General features: G+C 45.5%; 1 protein-coding gene across 1 annotated transcript in view; it reads left to right on the top strand.

Moving 5' to 3' along the window:
• Nucleotides 1-20,353, top strand: part of LOC139452743 (vacuolar protein sorting-associated protein 51 homolog) — a 45,193-nt gene extending 24,840 nt beyond the window's left edge. Inside the window, exons 13-20 of the mRNA XM_071234335.1 lie at nucleotides 1,022-1,144; nucleotides 3,139-3,243; nucleotides 7,959-8,099; nucleotides 8,721-8,950; nucleotides 9,433-9,553; nucleotides 10,373-10,485; nucleotides 12,068-12,146; nucleotides 19,550-20,353. Of these exons, the coding sequence (XP_071090436.1) occupies nucleotides 1,022-1,144; nucleotides 3,139-3,243; nucleotides 7,959-8,099; nucleotides 8,721-8,950; nucleotides 9,433-9,553; nucleotides 10,373-10,485; nucleotides 12,068-12,146; nucleotides 19,550-19,579 (942 nt within the window). The 3' untranslated portion in view covers nucleotides 19,580-20,353. The remainder of the gene's footprint in view (nucleotides 1-1,021; nucleotides 1,145-3,138; nucleotides 3,244-7,958; nucleotides 8,100-8,720; nucleotides 8,951-9,432; nucleotides 9,554-10,372; nucleotides 10,486-12,067; nucleotides 12,147-19,549) is intronic.
• Nucleotides 20,354-22,036: the final 1,683 nt, after the last annotated feature.

Here is a 22,036-nt window from a genome sequence, read left to right as displayed (position 1 = left end):
TGCAAATTTTGTCCATTATTCATCGATTTCTGCATGTATCATTATAAAACTTGTGTGGTGTGCATAATAACAGAACATAGCCTATAGAGCTAAAACTGTGAATGAATGATCTCAGCTATTGTGTCTTTAAAAAGTGATCACAGAATTCTGATCTGATATTAAACATGGACACCATGGTAGCCATATTGAAAATGTACTTTTTGCCAAATTATCAGCCATTTTTAAATATACTTTTCTCAAATATGATATGCAGCAAGCATGTAGTATGTGATGTAACATATAATACATTTTTGGGCATCTTTTTATTTTATTTTTATCAAACATGCCATACAACCTTTGACCTTTATGTACAATGTTTTTCTAGTGTTTCTATATTTTTGACATCTTCACTGAAACTACAAGGCCTTTGTATCAATCCCAGCTATATGTCTCTTGTCTTCAGCAACCCATACTTACCTTAAAACGCAACTACATGTATGCATGTTGTAAGAGGCGACTAACGGGATCGGGTGTCAGACTCGCTGACTTGGTTGATGCATGTCATCGTATTCCAAATGCATGGATCGATGTGAACGATCTCTGGCCTAAAACAGTATTTAAGTTGCATATTACCTGGAGGAATGATCTCTATCTTAAAACAGTATTTAGGTTATATATATATGGTGGATCAATGTTCATGATGTCAATCACTGGATTGTCTGGTTCAGACCTGATTATTTACAGACCGCCGTCATAAAGCTGGAATATTGCTGACTGGGGCGTTAAACAACAAACTAACAAATATATGTCTCTTAAACATTGTCAATAGAATTATGATTCAATAATAATCATGACTGCTTTTGATCCTTCTAAATTCTTTTTGTTTTTCTAGGTTTGTAAAGAATCAAGACATCATTTGTATTAATGTATAAGTAATGTTTTAGTTGCAGTGCCTCATGAGGTGATACTGTCTCACAATCACTGCAATCACAAATCAGCCATGTGTAAATGTTGTCTTTAACCATATGTCCTTCTGTTACAGGCCTTCATAGCCACGGACATTACGTTCGCGATGAAGCCATACTTCCGAGGACCATTCTGTACCCAGGATGTGAGAGAAGGGCTGGTTGTGGCCTTCCTGAAGCACATTTCCACGACCTGCTGCGTGAGTTGTGTAATAACTTCAACTACCCATGTGGATTCCAGGTTGCAATATGTCCCCTGCAACCGATGCTAGTCTCCCTGTGTGGATTGTGGGTTAGAGTAGGTCCCCTGCAACCGATGCTAGTCAACTGTGTGGATTCAAGGTTGCAATACGTCCCCAGCAACCGACGCTAGTCTCCCCATGTGGATTGTGGGTTAGAGTAGGTCCCCTGCAACCGATGCTAGTCAACTGTGTGGATTCAAGGTTGCAATACGTCCCCAGCAACCGACGCTAGTCTCCCCATGTGGATTGTGGGTAAGAGTAGGTCCCCTGCAACCGATGCTAGTCAACTGTGTGGATTCAAGGTTGCAATACGTCCCCAGCAACCGACGCTAGTCCCCCCATGTGGATTGTGGGTTAGAGTAGGTCCCCTGCAACCGATGCTAGTCAACTGTGTGGATTCAAGGTTGCAATACGTCCCCAGCAACCAACGCTAGTCTCCCCGTGTGGATTCCAGGTTACAATACGTCCCCAGCAACCAACGCTGGTTTCCCTGTATGGATTCTGGGTTAGAATATGTCCCCAGAAACCTATGATAGTCTGGGGGTTGGGATTCCATATTAGAATAGGGCTCCAGCAACCTATGCTGGTCTACCGGGGGGGGAATTCCAGGTTAGAATAGGTCCCAAGCATCTAATGCTGGTGCCCCCTTGGGGATTTCAGGTTAGAATGCGTCCCCAATAACCTATGCTGGTCTCCCAGTGGGTATTCTTGGTTACAATGGGATCAGCTGGTCAGGCTTGGTGATGTGGTTGATGGCGTGTCATAGTACCCCAGCAGCATGGATCATTGCTCACAGTATCAGTGGATTGTGTGGTCCAGACTCATTTGGCAGGCTGCCATCATATAGCTGGAATATTTGCTGAATATGGACAAACAAAAACCTTTCCCTGATGCATGAAATACTGTAAATGTCAGTCTTTATAGTTGTTTGAAGCTCTGCATTGCTTGATGCTGTTTGTCACATACCATTATTCATTATACCCCCGACAAAATGTCGGGGGTATATAGTTATACCAAAATTCCGTCCGTCCGAAAACTTTGTCCGCGCTATTTCTCTTTAACTATTCAGGGGATTCATCTCCAACTTAGTAAATATAATCTTTGTCATATGGAGGGGTGCAGTCAAAAGAAAAAAATTGTTTTTATTAATTTTCCATTTTTTTAAGGAATTTTTCAAACCCTAACGCCGTCTGAAAACTTTGTCCGCGCGATTTCTCTTAAACTATTCAGTGGATTCATCTTAAACTTAGTACATATAATCTGTGTCATATGGAGGGGTGCAGTCAAAAGAAAAATATTGTTTTTATTAATTTTCCATTTTTTAATGAATTTTTCAAACCCAAACGTCCGTCTGAAAACTTTGTCCGCGCAATTTCTCTTAAACTATTGTGTGGATTCATCTCAAACATAGTACATATAATCTGTGTCATATGGAGGGGTGCAGTCAAAAGAAAAAAAATGTTTTTATTAATTTTCCATTTTTTAATGAATTTTTCAAACCCAAACGTCCGTCTGAAAACTTTGTCCGCGCGATTTCTCTTAAACTATTGTGTGGATTCATCTCAAACATAGTACATATAATCTGTGTCATATGGAGGGGTGCAGCCAAAAGAAGAAAATTGTTTTTAATAATTTTCCATTTTTTATGAATTTTTCAAACCCTAATGTCTGTCCGACGTATTGTATTAATCATACAATAAAATATTTGACTCTCAAAAAATATTTTTGACTCCCAAAAATTCATAGGCTGAGTCAAGGTGACTCTCAGATATTGGAGTCTAGGGGGAACCCTGCCTAACCCTATCCTAGCTATTTAATTTGTAACTACTGACACACTAGGCGGGTCGGGGGTATTAGTGAGTCACGCTCACTTTTGCACTTGTTATTTATGTTTGTAGTATTACATGAGGTTGTGAGAGTTGTTTGTGTTTATGAACTGCCCCTGTTTTCAGGACTTCTGCGAGGGGATGAGTGAGCGAGGTTCTGTTCCACCAGCTCTGCTGCTGGTTCTGTCCCGATTCTGTCTGGATCTAGAGAACGCATCCATCTCCTACCTGGTGAGAGCCTCCAGTTCCCCTTCACCATCACACACAGTTGTTACGGTGTTGAACCATAATATCCCACTTGACATGTCATCCCACTCTACATCATGCCATTCCAGTCGACATCGTGCCATTCCACTCGACATCGTGCTATTCCACTCGACATCATGCCATCCCACTCGACATCATGCCATTCCACTCGACATCGTGCTATTCCACTCGAAACGTGCTATTCCACTCGACATCATGCCATTCCACTCGACATCATGCCATCCCACTCAAAATAACGCCATCCCACTCAAAATAACGCCATCCCACTCCACATAACGCCATCCCACTCAACATCATGCCATCCCACTCAACATCATGCCATCCTACTCAACATCATGCCATCCCACTCCACATAACGCCATCCCACTCCACATAACGCCATCCCACTCGACATCGTGCCATCCCACTCGAAATCATGCCATCCCACTCGACATCATGCCATCCCACTCGACATCATGCCATCCCACTCGACATAACGCCATTCCACTCAACATAACGCCATCCCACTCGACATAACGCCATCTCACTCGACATCATGCCATCCCACTCCACATAATGCCATCCCACTCCACATCATGCCATCCCACTCCACATCATGCCATCCCACTCGAAATAACGCCATCCCACTCGACATAAAGCCATCCCATTCAACATAACGCCATCCCACTCGACATCACGCCATCCCACTTGACATCATGCCATCCCACTCAACATCGTGCTATTCCACTTGACATCATGCCATTCCACTCGAAATCATGCCATTCCACTCGACATCATGCCATCCCACTCAACATCATGCCATCCCACATGACATGCCATCCCACTCGACATCATGCTATTCCAATCGACATCGTGCCATCCCACTCGACATCGTGCTATTCCACTCGACATCATGCCATCCCACTCGACATCGTGCCATCCCACTTGACATCATGCCATCCCACTTCACATCATGCCATCCCACTTCACATAATGCAATCCCACTCATCCCAATCGACATAATGCCATCCAACTCGACATCATGCCATCCCACTTGACATCATGCCATCCCACTTGACATAATGCAATCCCACTCATCCCACTCGACATAATGCCATCCAACTCGACATAATGCCATCCCACTCGACATCATGCCATCCCACTCAACATCGTGCTATTCCACTCGACATCACGCCATCCCACTCAAAATAACGCCATCCCACTCAAAATAATGCCATCCCACTCAACATCATGCCATCCAACTCGACATCATGCCATCCCACTCGACATCATGCCATCCCACTCGACATCATGCCATCCCACTCGACATCATGCCATCCCACTCAACATCATGCCATCCCACTCAAAATAATGCCATCCCACTCAACATCATGCCATTCCACTCGACATCATGCCATCCCACTCAAAATAATGCCATCCCACTCAAAATAATGCCATCCCACTCAAAATAATGCCATATCACTCAACATCATGCCATCCAACTCAACATCATGCCATCCCACTCGACATCACGCCATCCCACTCAAAATAACGCCATCCCACTCAAAATAATGCCATCCCACTCAACATCATGCCATCCAACTCGACATCATGCCATCCCACTCGACATCATGCCATCCCACTCGACATCATGCCATCCCACTCGACATCATGCCATCCAACTCGACATCATGCCATCCCACTCGACATCATGCCATCCCACTCGACATCATGCCATCCCACTCGACATCATGCCATCCCACTCAACATCATGCCATCCCACTCAAAATAATGCCATCCCACTCAACATCATGCCATTCCACTCGACATCATGCCATCCCACTCAAAATAATGCCATCCCACTCAAAATAATGCCATCCCACTCAAAATAATGCCATCCCACTCAACATCATGCCATCCAACTCGACATCATGCCATCCCACTCGACATCACGCCATCCCACTCAAAATAACGCCATCCCACTCAAAATAATGCCATCCCACTCAACATCATGCCATCCAACTCGATATCATGCCATCCCACTCGACATCATGCCATCCCACTCAAAATAATGCCATCCCACTCAAAATAATGCCATCCCACTCAACATCATGCCATCCCACTCGACATCATGCCATCCCACTCGACATCATGCCATCCCACTCAACATCATGCCATCCCACTCAACATCGTGCTATTCCACTCGACATCATGCCATCCCACTCGACATCATGCCATCCCACTCGACATCATGCCATCCCACTCGACATCATGCCATCCCACTCAACATCGTGCTATTCCACTCGACATCATGCCATCCCACTTGACATCATGCCATCCCACTTGACATCATGCCATCCCACTCGACATCATGCCATCCCACTCAACATCATGCCATCCCACTCAACATCGTGCTATTCCACTCGACATCATGCCATCCCACTCAACATCATGCCATCCCACTCAACATCATGCCATCCCACTCAACATCGTGCTATTCCACTCGACATCATGCTATTCCACTCGACAACGTGCCATCCCACTCGACATCATGCCATCCCACTCAACATCGTGCTATTCCACTCAACATCATGCTATTCCACTCGACATCATGCTATTCCACTTGACATCATGCTATTCCACTCGACATCATGCTATCCCACTTGACATCATGCTATTCCACTCAACATCATGCTATTCCACTCGACATCATGCCATCCCACTCAACATCGTGCTATTCCACTCGACATCATGCCATCCCACTCGACATCATGCCATCCCACTCGACATCATGCTATTCCACTTGACATCATGCCATCCCACTTGACATCATGCTATTCCACTCAACATCATGCTATTCCACTCGATATCATGCCATCCCACTCGACATCATGCCATCCCACTTGACATCATGCTATTCCACTCGACATCATGCTATTCCACTCGACATCATGCTATTCCACTCGACAACGTGCCATCCCACTCGACATCGTGCTATTCCACTCGACAACGTGCCATCCCACTCGACATCGTGCTATTCCACTCGACATCATGCCATCCCACTTGACATAATGCAATCCCACTCATCCTACTTGGCATAAAGCCATCCAACTCGACATCATGCCATCCCACTTGACATCATGTCATCCCACTCGACATCATGCCATCCCACTCGACATCATGCCATCCCACTCAACATCGTGCTATTCCACTCGACATCGTGCCATTCCACTCGACATCATGCCATCCCACTTGACATCATGCCATCCCACTCGACATCATGCCATTCCACTCGACATCATGCCATCCCACTTGACATCATGCCATCCCACTCGACATCATGCCATCCCACTCGACATCATGCCATCCCACTCGACATCATGCTATTCCACTCGACATCATTGCATGGTGTAATTAAGGGAATAGATTATGACCTATTATAAGTTTTGATAATATCATTAAATTAGAAATGCACTGTTCTGAGGGAGACTGCCTCCATGGTCTAGTGGTAGAGCGTCCGCCCGTAGAGCGGAAGGTCCGGGGGTCGATCCCCGGCCATGTCATACCAAAAGACGTTAAAAGATGGTACTTGTTCTTACCCTGTCTGGGGCTCGGCATTAAGGGGCTAAAACAAGGACTGGTCAGCTCGGAGTCAGTATACTGTGTCTGAGTGGGGTATTCAAGTTAAACTGCGGCATGGTATCTCAGTGGGCTAGCACAGTCCTGACTAGTACAAGCAGCCACACACACACACACACGTGCATGCACGTCACTAAGTGCAATAATCTTGGACATGACGTTAAACCCAATTTCACCTCACCTCACCTGTTCTGAGGGAAATGGTCTAAACACATGAAAGTAGGTGAGTATCACATTTCATGGTGAGTGTAAGATTTTGAAACTGCATCAGCCAGGCATCTTTCAACTTATCGGACATAGATGGTTATGGGAATGTCGGAATTCAACAGATGGAAGGCCAGATAAGGAATTGAAGTTAAGAGCAACTGGAGAAGTGGGATAGTTATTTCAGCTTGGAAAAGTTACCGACCTATTGTAAGTCATGTAGGCAGGTGTGATGTAGGAACCCAGGTTTTTAACAAAGAGCAGACCTCAGTCTGGTGCTCACACGCTCTCATCTTGTTGTCACTATCTTTTGAACCAGAAACTTATCTCAGGCACCAGCATTTTGACGGAGACTGACACTTTGCAGCCCAAGTCTCTCAACTAAGTGACAAATAGAGTGGTTTTGCCGACAACACAAGAAGTGAATAAAAGTTGTTAACGTACATTGTCCTCTTGTGATTGCTGAGTGAACTACGGTGGAGGTCCAAGGACCCTCAGGTGCACCTATTCCACATCCTAAGTCAGAACTGAAGAATGAGGATATACCATAGTTCCTGTAAAAGTATGGCCGTTAATCAAGGTGTCAGCAATGTCTAAGCCAGAACACAAACGGTCGGCTTAATACTGTGAAATTACCGTCCTAAATTAACCTTGGACACATGGTGCATGTAGACATAAGTATTAGGTTCCATTTTTCTATAATAGGTTGCACTGGTGCATGTTCTATACAGTTAAATTGAGCCCTGGTGTGTGACTTTACATGGTTGACTTTAAGTCATTGTCCACCAATTCTGTGTAGCTTGATCTCCACATATGATGTCTTTGATCAACATTGACAGGTTTCTTCCCCTTTCCAGATAACACTCACAGAAGAGCAGTTTCTATTGGCTGAGAAGAGTCAGGTGACCCCTGTGGCTGACCTGTGGGCAATGGCCAAGGACACAGCACAGAAGCTGTTGAACCATCACGTCCGAGTGCAGGGACTCACCATCTCACAGGTAGGTCGGTCTTCCTCACCTTGCACAGGACTCACCATCTCACAGGTAGGTCTGTCTTTCCTCCCCTGGCACAGGACTCACCATCTCACAGGTAGGTCTGTCTTTCCTCACCTGGCACAGGACTCACAATCTCACAGGTAGGTCGGTCTTCCTCACCTGGCACAGGACTCACCATCTCACAGGTAGGTCGGTCTTCCTCACCTTGCACAGGACTCACCATCTCACAGGTAGGTCAATCTTTCCTCACCTTGCACAGGACTCACCATCTCACAGGTAGGTCAATCTTTCCTCACCTTGCACAGGACTCACCATCTCACAGGTAGGTCGGTCTTCCTCACCTGGCACAGGACTCACCATCTCACAGGTAGGTCGGTCTTTCCTCACCTTGAATGGGACTCACCATCTCACAGGTAGCCTAGTCTTTTCTCACGCACATGAAGCATGTCAGTTTTGGACTTTTGCTGTCCATACCAGGGTATCATCAGGTTGCCCATATCTTCTTTCATCAATGATGGAGTAAATGTAAGACATTTCATTCCTGAAAGTACATGCTGCATTCATGGTGTATTAGAATAATGATGATCTTGATGACTGAGGGAAAGTCTGACCTTGACCTTCCAGATGATGAGGAAGAGTGTTGAGACTCGGGACTGGCTGAATACAATTGAGCCTCGCAATGTCCGTGCTGTCATGAAGCGTGTGGTGGAGGATATCTCGGCCATCGACAACCAAGTGGGTCAGTTCTATGAGGAAGGTGTACGAAAGGAGCGTAGCAGTGACTCCAGTCGGCGGACACACACATACAGTCAGTCTCAGCAGCAGAGACGTACACCCTGGTCCTACTCCCCGAGGTGAGACAATCACACACACACAAACACCATGGTTCATAGAGGCCTTGCTTTAAAAGGCCTTAGATGCAAATTTAGCTTGAAAAGGCCTGGAATTCAGACAATATGCGTTAAAAAAGCCTGAATTGGTCATACACGGTCAAGTCTATTTTTAATTTCACTTTTTAAATAATTATTGTGTTCACATTGTTACTGGCTTGACTGCTAATACTACGAAATATTGATAAACATTTGTTCTTGTTTGTTGAATCTAATCGGTTCAAGGATTACCAAGCTCTGTTCCGTTTTAGGTCATTAAACCTGTTAAAAGTATGTTACGTTTTTCATTATTAGGGCCTTAATTCTGTGTGCAAGGGCCTTAAAAAGGCCTTAAATTTGGTGACTAAAACTCGGTATGAACCATGCACATGCACATCACACATCACACACCATCAGTCATCACAACAGCAGAGATGTAAACCACTGTTCTAACTGCTCTGTTTCAGTGTTGACAACAGCCTCATCAGCAATATACAGAAGCTGTTCTCAGAGAAGATAGAAATATTCAGTGCAGTTGAGTTCTCCAAAGTGTCAGTCCTTACAGGCATCATCAAGATCAGCCTCAAGGTAAATCTCAGCATCAAACAAGCTGATACAGCTGATGGAGTCGTTTATAATAAGAAGCTAAGCTACAACCCCTGCTTGTTATGTTGATGGCAATCACTTTCAACAGGAAGAGTTGTGAGGTTTGGGTTGCAGTTCAGTGCAGGGCAGAGTGGTAGCCTAGTGGTTAAAGCGTTTGCTTGTCACGCCGAAGACCTGAGTTCGATTTCCCACATGGGTACAATGTGTGAAGCCCATCCTGGTGTCCCTTGCAAGATATTGCTGAAATATTGCTAAAAGTGGAGTAAAACCATACCCACTCACTCACTCACTCCAGCTTAGTGTTCGGCAGTTGATTCAGTGATTCAATTTGCCAACCTCAGTGATATGACTGCTGCAAAAATGTGGATTCCCTTGTGGGTTCGAATCCCAGTTTGCCCCAATTATGTTCCTAGGTTTGTCAGCACCATACACGTGCTTGGGGGTTTCACCGTAGTGGTAAACGTCAGAGACCTGCATCACTTCGGGCTTTCCTCCCACATTAAGCTGACATGCCGTGATATAACTAGAATAATGTTAAAAGCGGCGTTAAACCCAACTTATTCACTCACCCTAACATACTGTCTCATACTAATGTCAGTTTGTAAATACATGATCCACTAATATGATCCCCTGTTTCCTCCGAGGCGGTCGGGTAGCCTAGTGGTTAATGTGTCACGCCGAATCCCGACATGGGTACAATGTGTGAAGCCCATTTCTGGTGTCCCCCGCCTTGATGTTGCTGGAATACTGCTAAAAGTGGCGTAAAACCATACTCACTCACTCACTCTGTTTCCTCCTCAGACCTTCCTGGAGTGTGTGCGCCTGAGGACGTTCGGCCGGTACGGCCTGCAACAGATCCAGGTGGACACACACTATTTGCAACTGTACCTCTGGAGATTCGTCTCAGACGAGAAGTAAGTGATCATAGTGTTGTGGCTGTAGAATGAAACAACAAACAAACAAACAAACAAACAAACAAACCTGAGTGAAAGTCTGGTATTGTGATCAGTATCCCTCATTTGTGAGAGATCTCTTTACCTATTCGTTAGAATTCCAGGTAAGAATAGGTCCCCAGCAGCTTGTGCTGGTCACGAGCAAATAGATCGGGTTGTCAGGCTCAGTGACTTGGTTGAATATGTACCATTGTACCCTACTGCATAGATCATTGCTAACAATATCAATCACTGGATTGTCTGATCCATACTCAATTATTTCCAGGTAGTCATCATATGGCTGTAATATTTCTGGAGTGTGATGTTCACAACAAACAAAATGAAACAAGACCTTTTGTTAACTTACATACAACATGTACCTGGTGAGCTGTACCAAGCTGTACGATCACAGCACCCATACTCGGTACAACATTCAGCTCACATGTACCTGGTGAGCTGTACCAAGCTGTGCGACCACAGCACCGGTCTCTGTACAACATTCAGCTCACATGTACCTGGTGAGCTGTACCAAGCTGTACGACCACAGCACCGGTCTCTGTACGACATTCAGCTCACATGTACATGGTGAGCTGTACCAAGCTGTAGGACCACAGCACCGGTCTCTGTACAACATTCAGCTCACATGTACCTGGTGAGCTGTACCAAGCTGTAGGACCACAGCACCCATACTCGGTACAACATTCAGCTCACATGTACCTGGTGAGCTGTACCAAGCTGTACGACCACAGCACCCATACTCGGTACAACATTCAGCTCACATGTACCTGGTGAGCTGTATCAAGCTGTACGACCACAGCACCCATACTCGGTACAACATTCAGCTCACATGTACCTGGTGAGCTGTATCAAGCTGTACGACCACAGCACCGGTCTTGGTACAACATTCAGCTCACATGTACCTGGTGAGCTGTACCGAGTTGTAGGACCACAGCACCGATACTTGGTACAACATTCAGCTCACATGTACCTGGTGAGCTGTACCAAGCTGTACAACCACAGCATCGGTCCCGGTACAACATTCAGCTCACATGTACCTGGTGAGCTGTACCAAGCTGTACGACCACAGCACCGATACTTGGTACAACATTCAGCTCACATGTACCTGGTGAGCTGTACCAAGCTGTACGACCACAGCACCGATACTTGGTACAACATTCAGCTCACATGTACCTGGTGAGCTGTACCAAGCTGTACGACCACAGCACCGATACTCGGTACAACATTCAGCTCACATGTACCTGGTGAGCTGTACCAAGCTGTAGGACCACAGCACCGATACTCGGTACAACATTCAACTCACATGTACCTGGTGAGCTGTATCAAGCTGTAGGACCACAGCACCGATACTCGGTACAACATTCAGCTCACATGTACCTTGTGAGCTGTACCAAGCAATACAATCAGAACACTGGTATCATCCTGTTGGTAAACAGATATGTGCAAATCCTTCCTCTAAGTCTAATGCTATCATCCCCAACAACTTGTCGTGTTAGGGACCAGGTGCACCCAGGCCAGGACTGAAGTTTACCTGTGTCTGTTTCAGCCTAGTGCAGGTGCTGCTGGATGAGATAGTGTGCAGCACCATGCACCGCTGCCTCGACCCAGTCCTCATGGAACCTAGCGTGAGTATGCCGCACTCTGTAGCATCATGTCAGTCCATACATCCATTCATCTCAGTCCATACAACCCACCATATCAGTCCATACACCCCAGCAAATCAGTCCATACCACCCAGCATATCAGTCCATACACCCCAGCAAATCAGTCCATACCACCCAGCATATCAGTCCATACCACCCACCATATCAGTCCATACACCCCAGCATATCAGTCCATACCACCCAGCATATCAGTCCATACCACCCAGCATATCAGTCCATACCACCCAGCATATCAGTCATACACCCCATAATATTAGTCCATCCTCTCAGCAAATCAGTCAATGCACCCCAGCAAATCAGTCCATACCACCAAGCATATGAGTCATACACCCGAGTATATCAGTCCATACACCCGAGTATATCAGTCCATACCCCCCCAGCATATCAGTCCATACACCCCAGCATACTATCAAGCTTTATTTCTGATACACACCCCTCCTCTTTTGTGAAAAGAATTCTCTGCTCCCCCCTTATTCACTGCTGTGAAACCCATGGTCTGTCCACCCTCCACCGCCTCCGTGGTCTAGTGGTAGAGCGTCTGCCCGGAGAGTGGAAGGTCAGGGGTTCGATCCCCGGCCGCGTCATACCAAAAGACGTCAAAAGATGGTACTTGGTGTTACCCTGTCTGGCGCTCGGCATTAAGGGGGTAAAACAAGGACTGGTCGGCTCGGAGTCAGTATACTGTGTCTGAGTGGGGTATTCATGTTAAACTGCGGCATGGTATCTCAGTGGGCTAGCACTATAAATCAGTCCTGTCTAGTACAAGCAGCCACACTCACACGTGCATGCACGTCGCTATATAAGTGCAATAATCTTGGACGCGACCAGGGGTCCGGAAAATTTAAAATCCCAATCGGACATTTACATTTATGCCACGCCCCCTTCAAACAGCGTATTTTAGTACGACTTTTTACACACAAATTACAAGTCGTTACGTATTCATAATATGATGAATTATGAATTGTTTCAATTTAAATTGTTTAATTCACCGGATAATTAATAACAAATAATATCATTTTAGATATATATGGAAAACATACGTTTGTTTCTGTTATAATAACGTCCAGCGACATTAAACCCAATTTCACCTCACCTCACCTGTCCCCCCTCCGGCTGTGACAAGGACCAAGAGGTGAGATGAGGATAACCTGAACACTCATGTAAGACAGGTAATTGGATACAGATGTTTTTTTACTTGAAACAAAAGCCTTGTATGTAAAATCCATAACTCACTCAAGTCGAAACAAGTGTATTGTATTTTATCATCCAAAAATGGCTCCCACAGGAGATATGCTTGGGTGAGATCAAGCGATATCTACATTGTAGATATCGCTGCAGTGAGATTGCATCACAAAAACTCCTCGACAAGCCTCGGCAATTATTCTTTTAAAAAATATATATAATTACAATAAGTATACATGGTGGTATTAAAACACTAACTCAATACAAAGTACTGTTATTGTGATATTGGCAGAGTGATTAGTCTCAGTGTCAACAGTCTGGCGAGGGGATGGTGGGGTGGCCTAGTGGTTACTGTCTTCTTAGGGTCAGGGTTTGATTCCCCACATAGTCCCCAATGGGTCAAGACGTTTTATAGTGTTCCCTGCCGTGTTATTGCTCGAAACTTACTCATTCACAGCGCTGTATGCAATTTTGTGTTTGTCTATGCACTCTTTATGTATCGGTTTGTCTATCATCTGTTGCAATACCTCCCTATCCCTGCTGTGATGTAACTAGAGCATAGATGGAATAAGCGTTCTTTTATTACCTGTTTCCACAGGCACTGAATCTGTCAATACACTGCTTAGTGTGTTGTTCAATACAATGATTGATGTTCTATTTGATGTTAAAGCTGTTACATTATGGTAACAGAGGGAGTGGAGGAGGGGAGGGGCAGAACAGCTTCAAGTGTTGAACCCGTAGGTACAGGGGAGGGGCAGAACAGCCTCAAGTGTTGCTCCTGTAGGTAGAGGGGAGGGGGAGGCAGCCTCAAGTGTTGCTCCTGTGGGTAGAGGGGAGGGGCAGAACAGCCTCAAGTGTTGAACCCGTAGGAACAGGGGAGGGGCAGAACAGCCTCAAGTGTTGCACCTGCAGGTAGAGGGGAGGGGCAGAACAGCCTCAAGTGTTGCACCTGTAGGTAGAGGGGAGGGGCAGAACAGCCTCAAGTGTTGCACCTGTGGGTAGAGGGGAGGGGCAGAACAGCCTCAAGTGTTGCTCCTGTGGGTAGAGGGGAGGGACAGAACAGCCTCAAGTGTTGCACCTGTAGGTACAGGGGAGGGACAGAACAGCCTCAAGTGTTGCACCTGTGGGTAGAGGGGAGGGACAGAACAGCCTCAAGTGTTGCACCTTTAGGTAGAAGGGCAGAACAGCCTCAAGTGTTGCACCTGTAGGTAGAGGGGAGGGGCAGAACAGCCTCAAGTGTTGCACCTGTAGGTAGAGGGGCAGAACAGCCTCAAGTGTTGCACCTGTAGGTACAGGGGAGGGGCAGAACAGCCTCAAGTGTTGCACCTTTAGGTAGAGGGGCAGAACAGCTTCAAGTGTTGCACCTGTAGATAGAGGGGAGGGGCAGAACAGCCTCAAGTGTTGCATCTGTAGGTAGAGGGGAGGGGCAGAACAGCCTCAAGTGTTGCACCTGTAGGTAGAGGGGAGGGGCAGAACAGCCTCAAGTGTTGCACCTGTAGGTAGAGGGGAGGGACAGAACAGCCTCAAGTGTTGCACCTGTAGGTAGAGGGGAGGGGCAGAACAGCCTCAAGTGTTGCACCTGTAGGTAGAGGGGAGGGGCAGAACAGCCTCAAGTGTTACACCTGTAGGTACAGGGGAGGAGATGTTGGTGTGGCAGCCTCAAGTGTTGCACCTGTAGGTACAGGGGGAGGAGATGTGGGTGTGGCAGCCTCAAGTGTTGCACCTGTAGGTATTGGGGAGGAGATGTGGGTGTTGCAGCCTCAAGTATGGCACCTGTAGGTACAGGGGAGGAGATGTGGGTGTTGCAGCCTCAAGTGTTGCACCTGTAGGTAGAGGGGAGGAGATGGGGGGAGGGGGAGGCAGCCTCAAGTGTGGCACCTGTAGGTAGAGGGGAGGGGCAGAACAGCCTCAAGTGTTGCACCAATAGGAAGAGGTGAGGGACAGAACAGCCTTAAGTGTTGCACCTGTAGGTATTGGGGAAGAGATGTGGGTGTGGCAGCCTCAAGTGTGGCACCTGTAGGTATTGGGGAGGAGATGTTGGTGTGGCAGCCTCAAGTGTGGCACCTGTAGGTATTGGGGAGGAGATGTGGGTGTGGCAGCCTCAAGTGTGGCACCTGTAGGTACAGGGGAGGATATGTTGATGTGGCAGCCTCAAGTGTTGCACCTGTAGGTACAGGGGGGGGAGGGGGGGGGGGGGCAGCCTCAAGTGTGGCACCTGTAGGTATTGGGGAGGAGATGTTGGTGTGGCAGCCTCAAGTGTTGCACCTGTAGGTACAGGGAAGGAGATGGGGGAGGGGGGAGGCAGCTTCAAGTGTGGCACCTGTAGGTACAGGGGAGGATATGTTGGTGTGGCAGCCTCAAGTGTTGCACCTGTAGGTACAGGGGGGGAGGGGGGGGCAGCCTCAAGTGTTGCACATGGAGGTACAGGTGAGGAGATTGGGGTAGGGGGAGACAGCATCAAGTGTTGCACCTGGAGGTACAGGTGAGGAGATGGGGGGAGGGGGAGGCAGCCTCAAGTGTTGCACCTGGAGGAACAGGGGAGGAGATGGGGGGAGGGGGAGGCAGCCTCAAGTGTTGCACCTGTTGGTCCAGGTGAGGGGTTGGGATGTGATAGATATTACACCTGTAGAATATAGTCATTACAGCTTCTGATGTCAGATGTGTAATACATCTCAGTCTGTTATGTGAGGGATATTACAGCCAGTACTCGTAATTACATTGCCATATAATGTAGCCAAAACAATATGCAATTTACAGCAGCAGAGTGCAATTAACAGAAGTGTCTTTTTTCACAGAAAGATGAAATTGTATTAAACTTTTAATTTATTGGTATGTTTTTTTTATTTCATATGGCAACATAAGTGGCTGTGTTATTAAATTAATAGTTGATTTTATTCATTTGTTGGTAATTATACCAGAAACATGTAACTCTCAAAATTGTGAAACTTGAGCATGAAGTTTCATTTTCCACTCCTTTAAAAATTCATTTTAATGAAACTTTGTGAAGAACTATGTTATTATTATATGTGCATCTGCATATGTGCATATCTTTGCATCATTGGGAATTATTTTACAGTTTCATTCTGAATACACATGCCAAGCCTCACACCACTGCCTATCATAACACTGAGGCTCACATTCAGCTTCACACCAAGCCTCACATTAAGCTTTACACCAAGCCTCACATTAAGCTTCACACCGAGCCTCACATTAAGCCTCACACCGAGCCTCACATTAAGCCTCACACCGAGCCTCACATTAAGCCTCACACCAAGCCTCACATTAAGCTTTACACCGAGCCTCACATTCAGCTCCACACCAAGCCTCACATTAAGCTTCACACCAAGCCTCACATGAAGCTTCACACCAAGCTTCACATTAAGCCTCACACCAAGCCTCACATGAAGCTTCACACCGAGCCTCACACCAAGCCTCACATTAAGCTTCACACCGAGCCTCACATTAAGCCTCACATTAAGCTTCACACCAAGCTTCACATGAAGCCTCACACCAAGCCTCACATTAAGCTTCACACCAAGCCTCACATTAAGCTTCACACCAAGCCTCACACCAAGCTTCACATGAAGCCTCACACCAAGCCTCACATTAAGCTTCACCCAAGTCTCACACCAAGCCTCACATTAAGCTTCACCCAAGTCTCACATAAAGCTTCACATTAAGCCTCACATGAAGCTTCACACCGAGCCTCACATTAAGCCTCACCCCAAGCTTCACACCAAGCCTCATACCAAGCCTCACATTAAGCTTCACACCAAGCCTCATACCAAGCCTCACATTAAGCTTCACATTAAGCCTCACATTAAGCTTCACACCAAGCCTCACATTAAGCCTCACACCAAGCTTCACATGAAGCCTCACACCAAGCCACCAAGCCTCACATTAAGCCTCACCCCAAGCTTCACACCAAGCCTCATACCAAGCCTCACACCAAGCCTCACACCAAACCACACACCAGTGCTCAACCTAAGCTCCACACCAAATCACAGACCAGTAATCAACCCAAGCCTCACACCAAACCACACAGAGGTGCTCAACCTAAGCCTCACACCAAACCACACACCAGTGCTCAACCTAAGCTCCACACCAAACCACACACCAGTGCTCAACCTAAGCTCCACACCAAACCACACACCAGTAATCAACCTAAGCCTCACACCAAACCACACAGAGGTGCTCAACCTAAGCTACACACTGAGCTACACACAGGTGCTCAACCTAAGCTCCACAGCTAACCACACCGGTGCTCAACCCAAGCCTCACACCAAACCACACACCAGTGCTCAACCTAAGCTCCACAGCTAACCACACCGGTGCTCAACCCAAGCCTCACACCAAACCACACACCAGTGCTCAACCTAAGCTCCACACCAAACCACACACCAGTGCTCAACCTAAGCTCCACACCACACCACACACCAGTAATCAACCTAAGCCTCACACCAAACCACACAGAGGTGCTCAACCTAAGCTATACACTGAGCTACACACAGGTGCTCAACCTAAGCTCCACAGCTAACCACACCAGTGCTCAACCCAAGCCTCACACCAAACCACACACCAGTGCTCAACCTAAGCTCCACACCAAACCACACACCAGTGCTCAACCTAAGCTCCACACCAAACCACACACCAGTAATCAACCTAAGCCTCACACCAAACCACACAGAGGTGCTCAACCTAAGCTATACACTGAGCTACACACAGGTGCTCAACCTAAGCTCCACAGCTAACCACACCAGTGCTCAACCCAAGCCTCACACCAAACCACACACCAGTGCTCAACCTAAGCTCCACACCAAACCACACACCAGTGCTCAACCTAAGCTCCACACCAAACCACACACCAGTAATCAACCTAAGCCTCACACCAAACCACACAGAGGTGCTCAACCTAAGCCTCACACCAAACCACACAGAGGTGCTCAACCTAAGCCTCACACCAAACCACACAGAGGTGCTCAACCTAAGCTACACACTGAGCTACACACAGGTGCTCAACCCAAATGATGATTGGTCACATCTGGTACTGTTTCGGCTCTTGGTTTATTGAGAAATAAATATTATACAAAATATCCAATTGATATGGAAATTGGATTGGTGTTTTTTTCTCTGGTTTCACATTTACAGTGTACCAGTTGTTACTTAATGGTAGTAATTGATGCGATCAGGTGAATAAATACCAGAGCGCTATATGCATGGTGTGCTGTGAGGCATGTTTCCCCGTCACCCTTGGGCACCCATCCACAACAGCCACTCAGCTATGCAAGTCCAATAACAGTGGACACATGTTGCAGTGGTAATCAACTTTGTCACTCACCTATAAATTCATCAATATTCATCTGGTATGCAAACTTATCTTTTTCCACAGATGATGTTGCTCAAGCAAACATGTGAGAATTAAGTGTAATTCTACCATGAATTTGGAATTTACTCGATTCTGATTGGTCAATCAGAGGCTATTAAATCACAATAAACCCCCTCTGAATGAAACAGCTGGTTTGACGGCCGCATCACCGCGGAAGCTAAAATTGATAGAATAGTACTATTTTCATTAAGTCATTGGGGTTGGGGGGGGGGGGGGGGGTCCACCTGTATGCAAAGCAAAATTTGTATAAGGTCACCTGTCTGTGAAGACACCTGTATTAGGCCACCTGTTTGTTAAGACACCTGTATTAGGTCACCTGTCTGTTAAGACACCTGTATAAGGTCACCTGTTTGTTAAGATACATGTATTAGGACATCTGTCTGTTACGGCACCTGTATGAGGACACCTCTCTGTTATGTCACTTGTATGGGGACACCTGAATGAGGACACCTGTCTGTTGAGACACCTGTAATAGAACACCAGTTTTAGGTCACATGTCTGTTATGACACCTGTATGAAGACACCTGTCTTTTGAGACACCTGTATGAGGACACCTGCCTGTTAAGACACCTGAATTTGAAGACACCTGGAATGTACCAATTACAGACTTGCTTAATCCTATTCCATACCACTCAAAAGAAGTTAAAGAACACCCAGTTCATTCATACGTTAGTCAGTCAAGGCTTGTGGGTTTTGCAACACAAAGACTTCCAATTGTGAGTGTTCTCTAGCTTGTTTTGAGTAGTAGCTATTTTTAAAGAAACACTTGTTAATGAAGTGACTTGTTCTGTTTCAGGTGATAGAGCTCATCTGTGAAAGGGGCTAAATACCTCACAGCAACAACTGCGGTCTGTGTGCAACATGTGCTGAAATATGTGCTTACCCAAATGTCGGTATCTGGCGCAACTGGTGTCAAGGTTTCTGCACACCTGGTGTCATATCAAGACACCTCTGAGAGCAGGAAAAGACTGAACCTGGATGATAGTTGTACAGTGTGGATTTTGGAACATTATGTGATTGAGTTGGGTTTAACACCGCTTTGAACAGTATTCCAGTTATGTCACAGTGTGTCGGTTTGATGTGGCAGGAAATCCTGAAGTGATGCAGGTCTCATGTTTACCACCTCAGTGAAACCCAGGAGCATGGGTATGGTGCTGACAAACCCAGAAAAATAATTGGGGGAACCTGGATTTGAACCTTGATGATAGGTTTCTGGCTTGCCACAGGGACGTGGAACATTATGAAGCGAACACATTCCACTGAAGGACATCTCATATCAATCATTAATGCACAGAAAATTGAGAATTGTTATTGGTATCCCAATGATTTGACTGAGCAACAGTACAGCTCACAGTTTCAGCTAAGAATGAAAGGTCTGCAACTGGCCTGCGTCACTATCTAAACCAGGTGATGCTGTCCACATAGACATGTGTTAGATGTGCTGTAAAGATCATCGTGTACATGTATAGCAAGTTATGATGTCTTTAATTTGTATATACATTTGTGTATGTTAGGTATGTGGCTATAATCATTGATGTGTAACCATTGGTAAGTATGTATATCTTGTTGAAGATAATATAATAAATCCTGTCAACATTGATGTTTATCACATGTTTTGCCTCAGACATGGTTTAAATGCTCTGGAAAGTCTTCTTTTTTCTTTCTTGGATTATAGCTACAATATTGCATGATTAAAATGACATGCCCTTGCCTTGGTCTAAAATAAAAATGGGAAAATAATTCTGGTTTAAGAGATATTCTAATTAAATTTATAAATATTAATTAAGATTTATAAATCAATGGTACATTTGTAACCTTGCACAAAATACTTTGTGAATAGGGGTTAGAAACCTCTAACCCATGCTTGTCGTATGAGACTACGAAATGGATCCGGCGCTTGACCTGGTGGATAACCAGCAGGATACCCTGACTGCGGATCGTTACTCATAATATCAAATACAGGATTGTCCGGTCCAGACTCGATTATTTACAGACTGCCTCCTTATAGCTTGAATATTGCTGAGAGCAACAAACAAACAAACACGTTGCACAAACACGGTGAACATCATGTCAGCTTGCGTGGGTTCAGTCAAGCCTCATGCTCCTGGTTGTGTGAAAGATGGGCAAGCTCAGGACCCTGAAGCCTGCAGTGCGATCTTGGTCTAGGCGGACCGTGGCGGGGTGGGGTCGGCCAAATGTAGTCAGTTATAGGCGAGAGAGGCACGTCAATATTCAAGAATGAAACTTGAAATATAACTTTATGAGATGTGATCGCGATCGTTCGATCAGGATAATGAGCCTTAAAAGCATGAGTGAGTGAGTGAGTATGGTTTTACGCCGCTTTTAGCAATATTCCAGCAATATCACGGCGGGGGACACCAGAAATGGGCTTCACACATTGTACCCATGTCGGGAATCGAACCCGGGTCTTCGGCGTGACGAGAGAACGCTTTAACCACTAGGCTACCCGACCGCCCCTTTAAAAGCATGAAGTCATAACTATGGAGTTGGGAGGGTATGATGATGTGTAATGTATAAGATAACTGTGGTGTACCAGGTACAAAACGCCAATACGCAATAGAACCGTATTCTAAATTATTGTTTTATAACGCCGCACTCAGAAACGTATTTCTACAAAATGAATAAAGCCACTTACAAATAGAAAAAGGTAGGCGCATGTAACATGAATATTTCATGACCACCTGTGACTGATTGCTCGCAACCAAGCACGACTAGTAATAGGTTATTAAGCAGCTTCATCCTGACGTGGAAGTTTATGTCTCAAAACGAATGTCTCTTCCGACCTTTCTGAAAGGATCCGAAGCCTGTTGCAATGATGTTGCTGGAATATTGCGATGAAAGTAGTAAACATGGTTTTGTTTCATTAATGAAATCTGGATTGGTAAACAAGCAAAACATTGCTTATATATATATATATATATATATATATATATATATATATATATATATATATAATATATATATATATATATATATATATATATATATATATATATATATATATATATATATACCGTTCCAGGAAAATCAGATTACAGTTGGTAACTTTATATAAACATATTCATGTTGCGTATATATGTTCAATACATAAAGTTAATTTGTAACCGTGAGTTTAAGCTAGTGGTGACCGAGCTGAAGGAATGCAGTATCTCATTTTCAATATTTATCCAAAATGTATTCAGATTATTGTAACTACTATTGGAGCCATTTACCTTTTACAATAAAATGGTGGACTGATTTAAGTATTACCACGTTGCTTGTG

This window comes from Haliotis cracherodii, unplaced genomic scaffold, assembly GCF_022045235.1.
Source record: "Haliotis cracherodii isolate W230 unplaced genomic scaffold, xgHalCrac1.p SCAF_9, whole genome shotgun sequence".
NCBI classification, from domain to species: domain Eukaryota; kingdom Metazoa; phylum Mollusca; class Gastropoda; order Lepetellida; family Haliotidae; genus Haliotis; species Haliotis cracherodii.
This window is presented reverse-complemented; position numbering and strand designations above follow the sequence as displayed.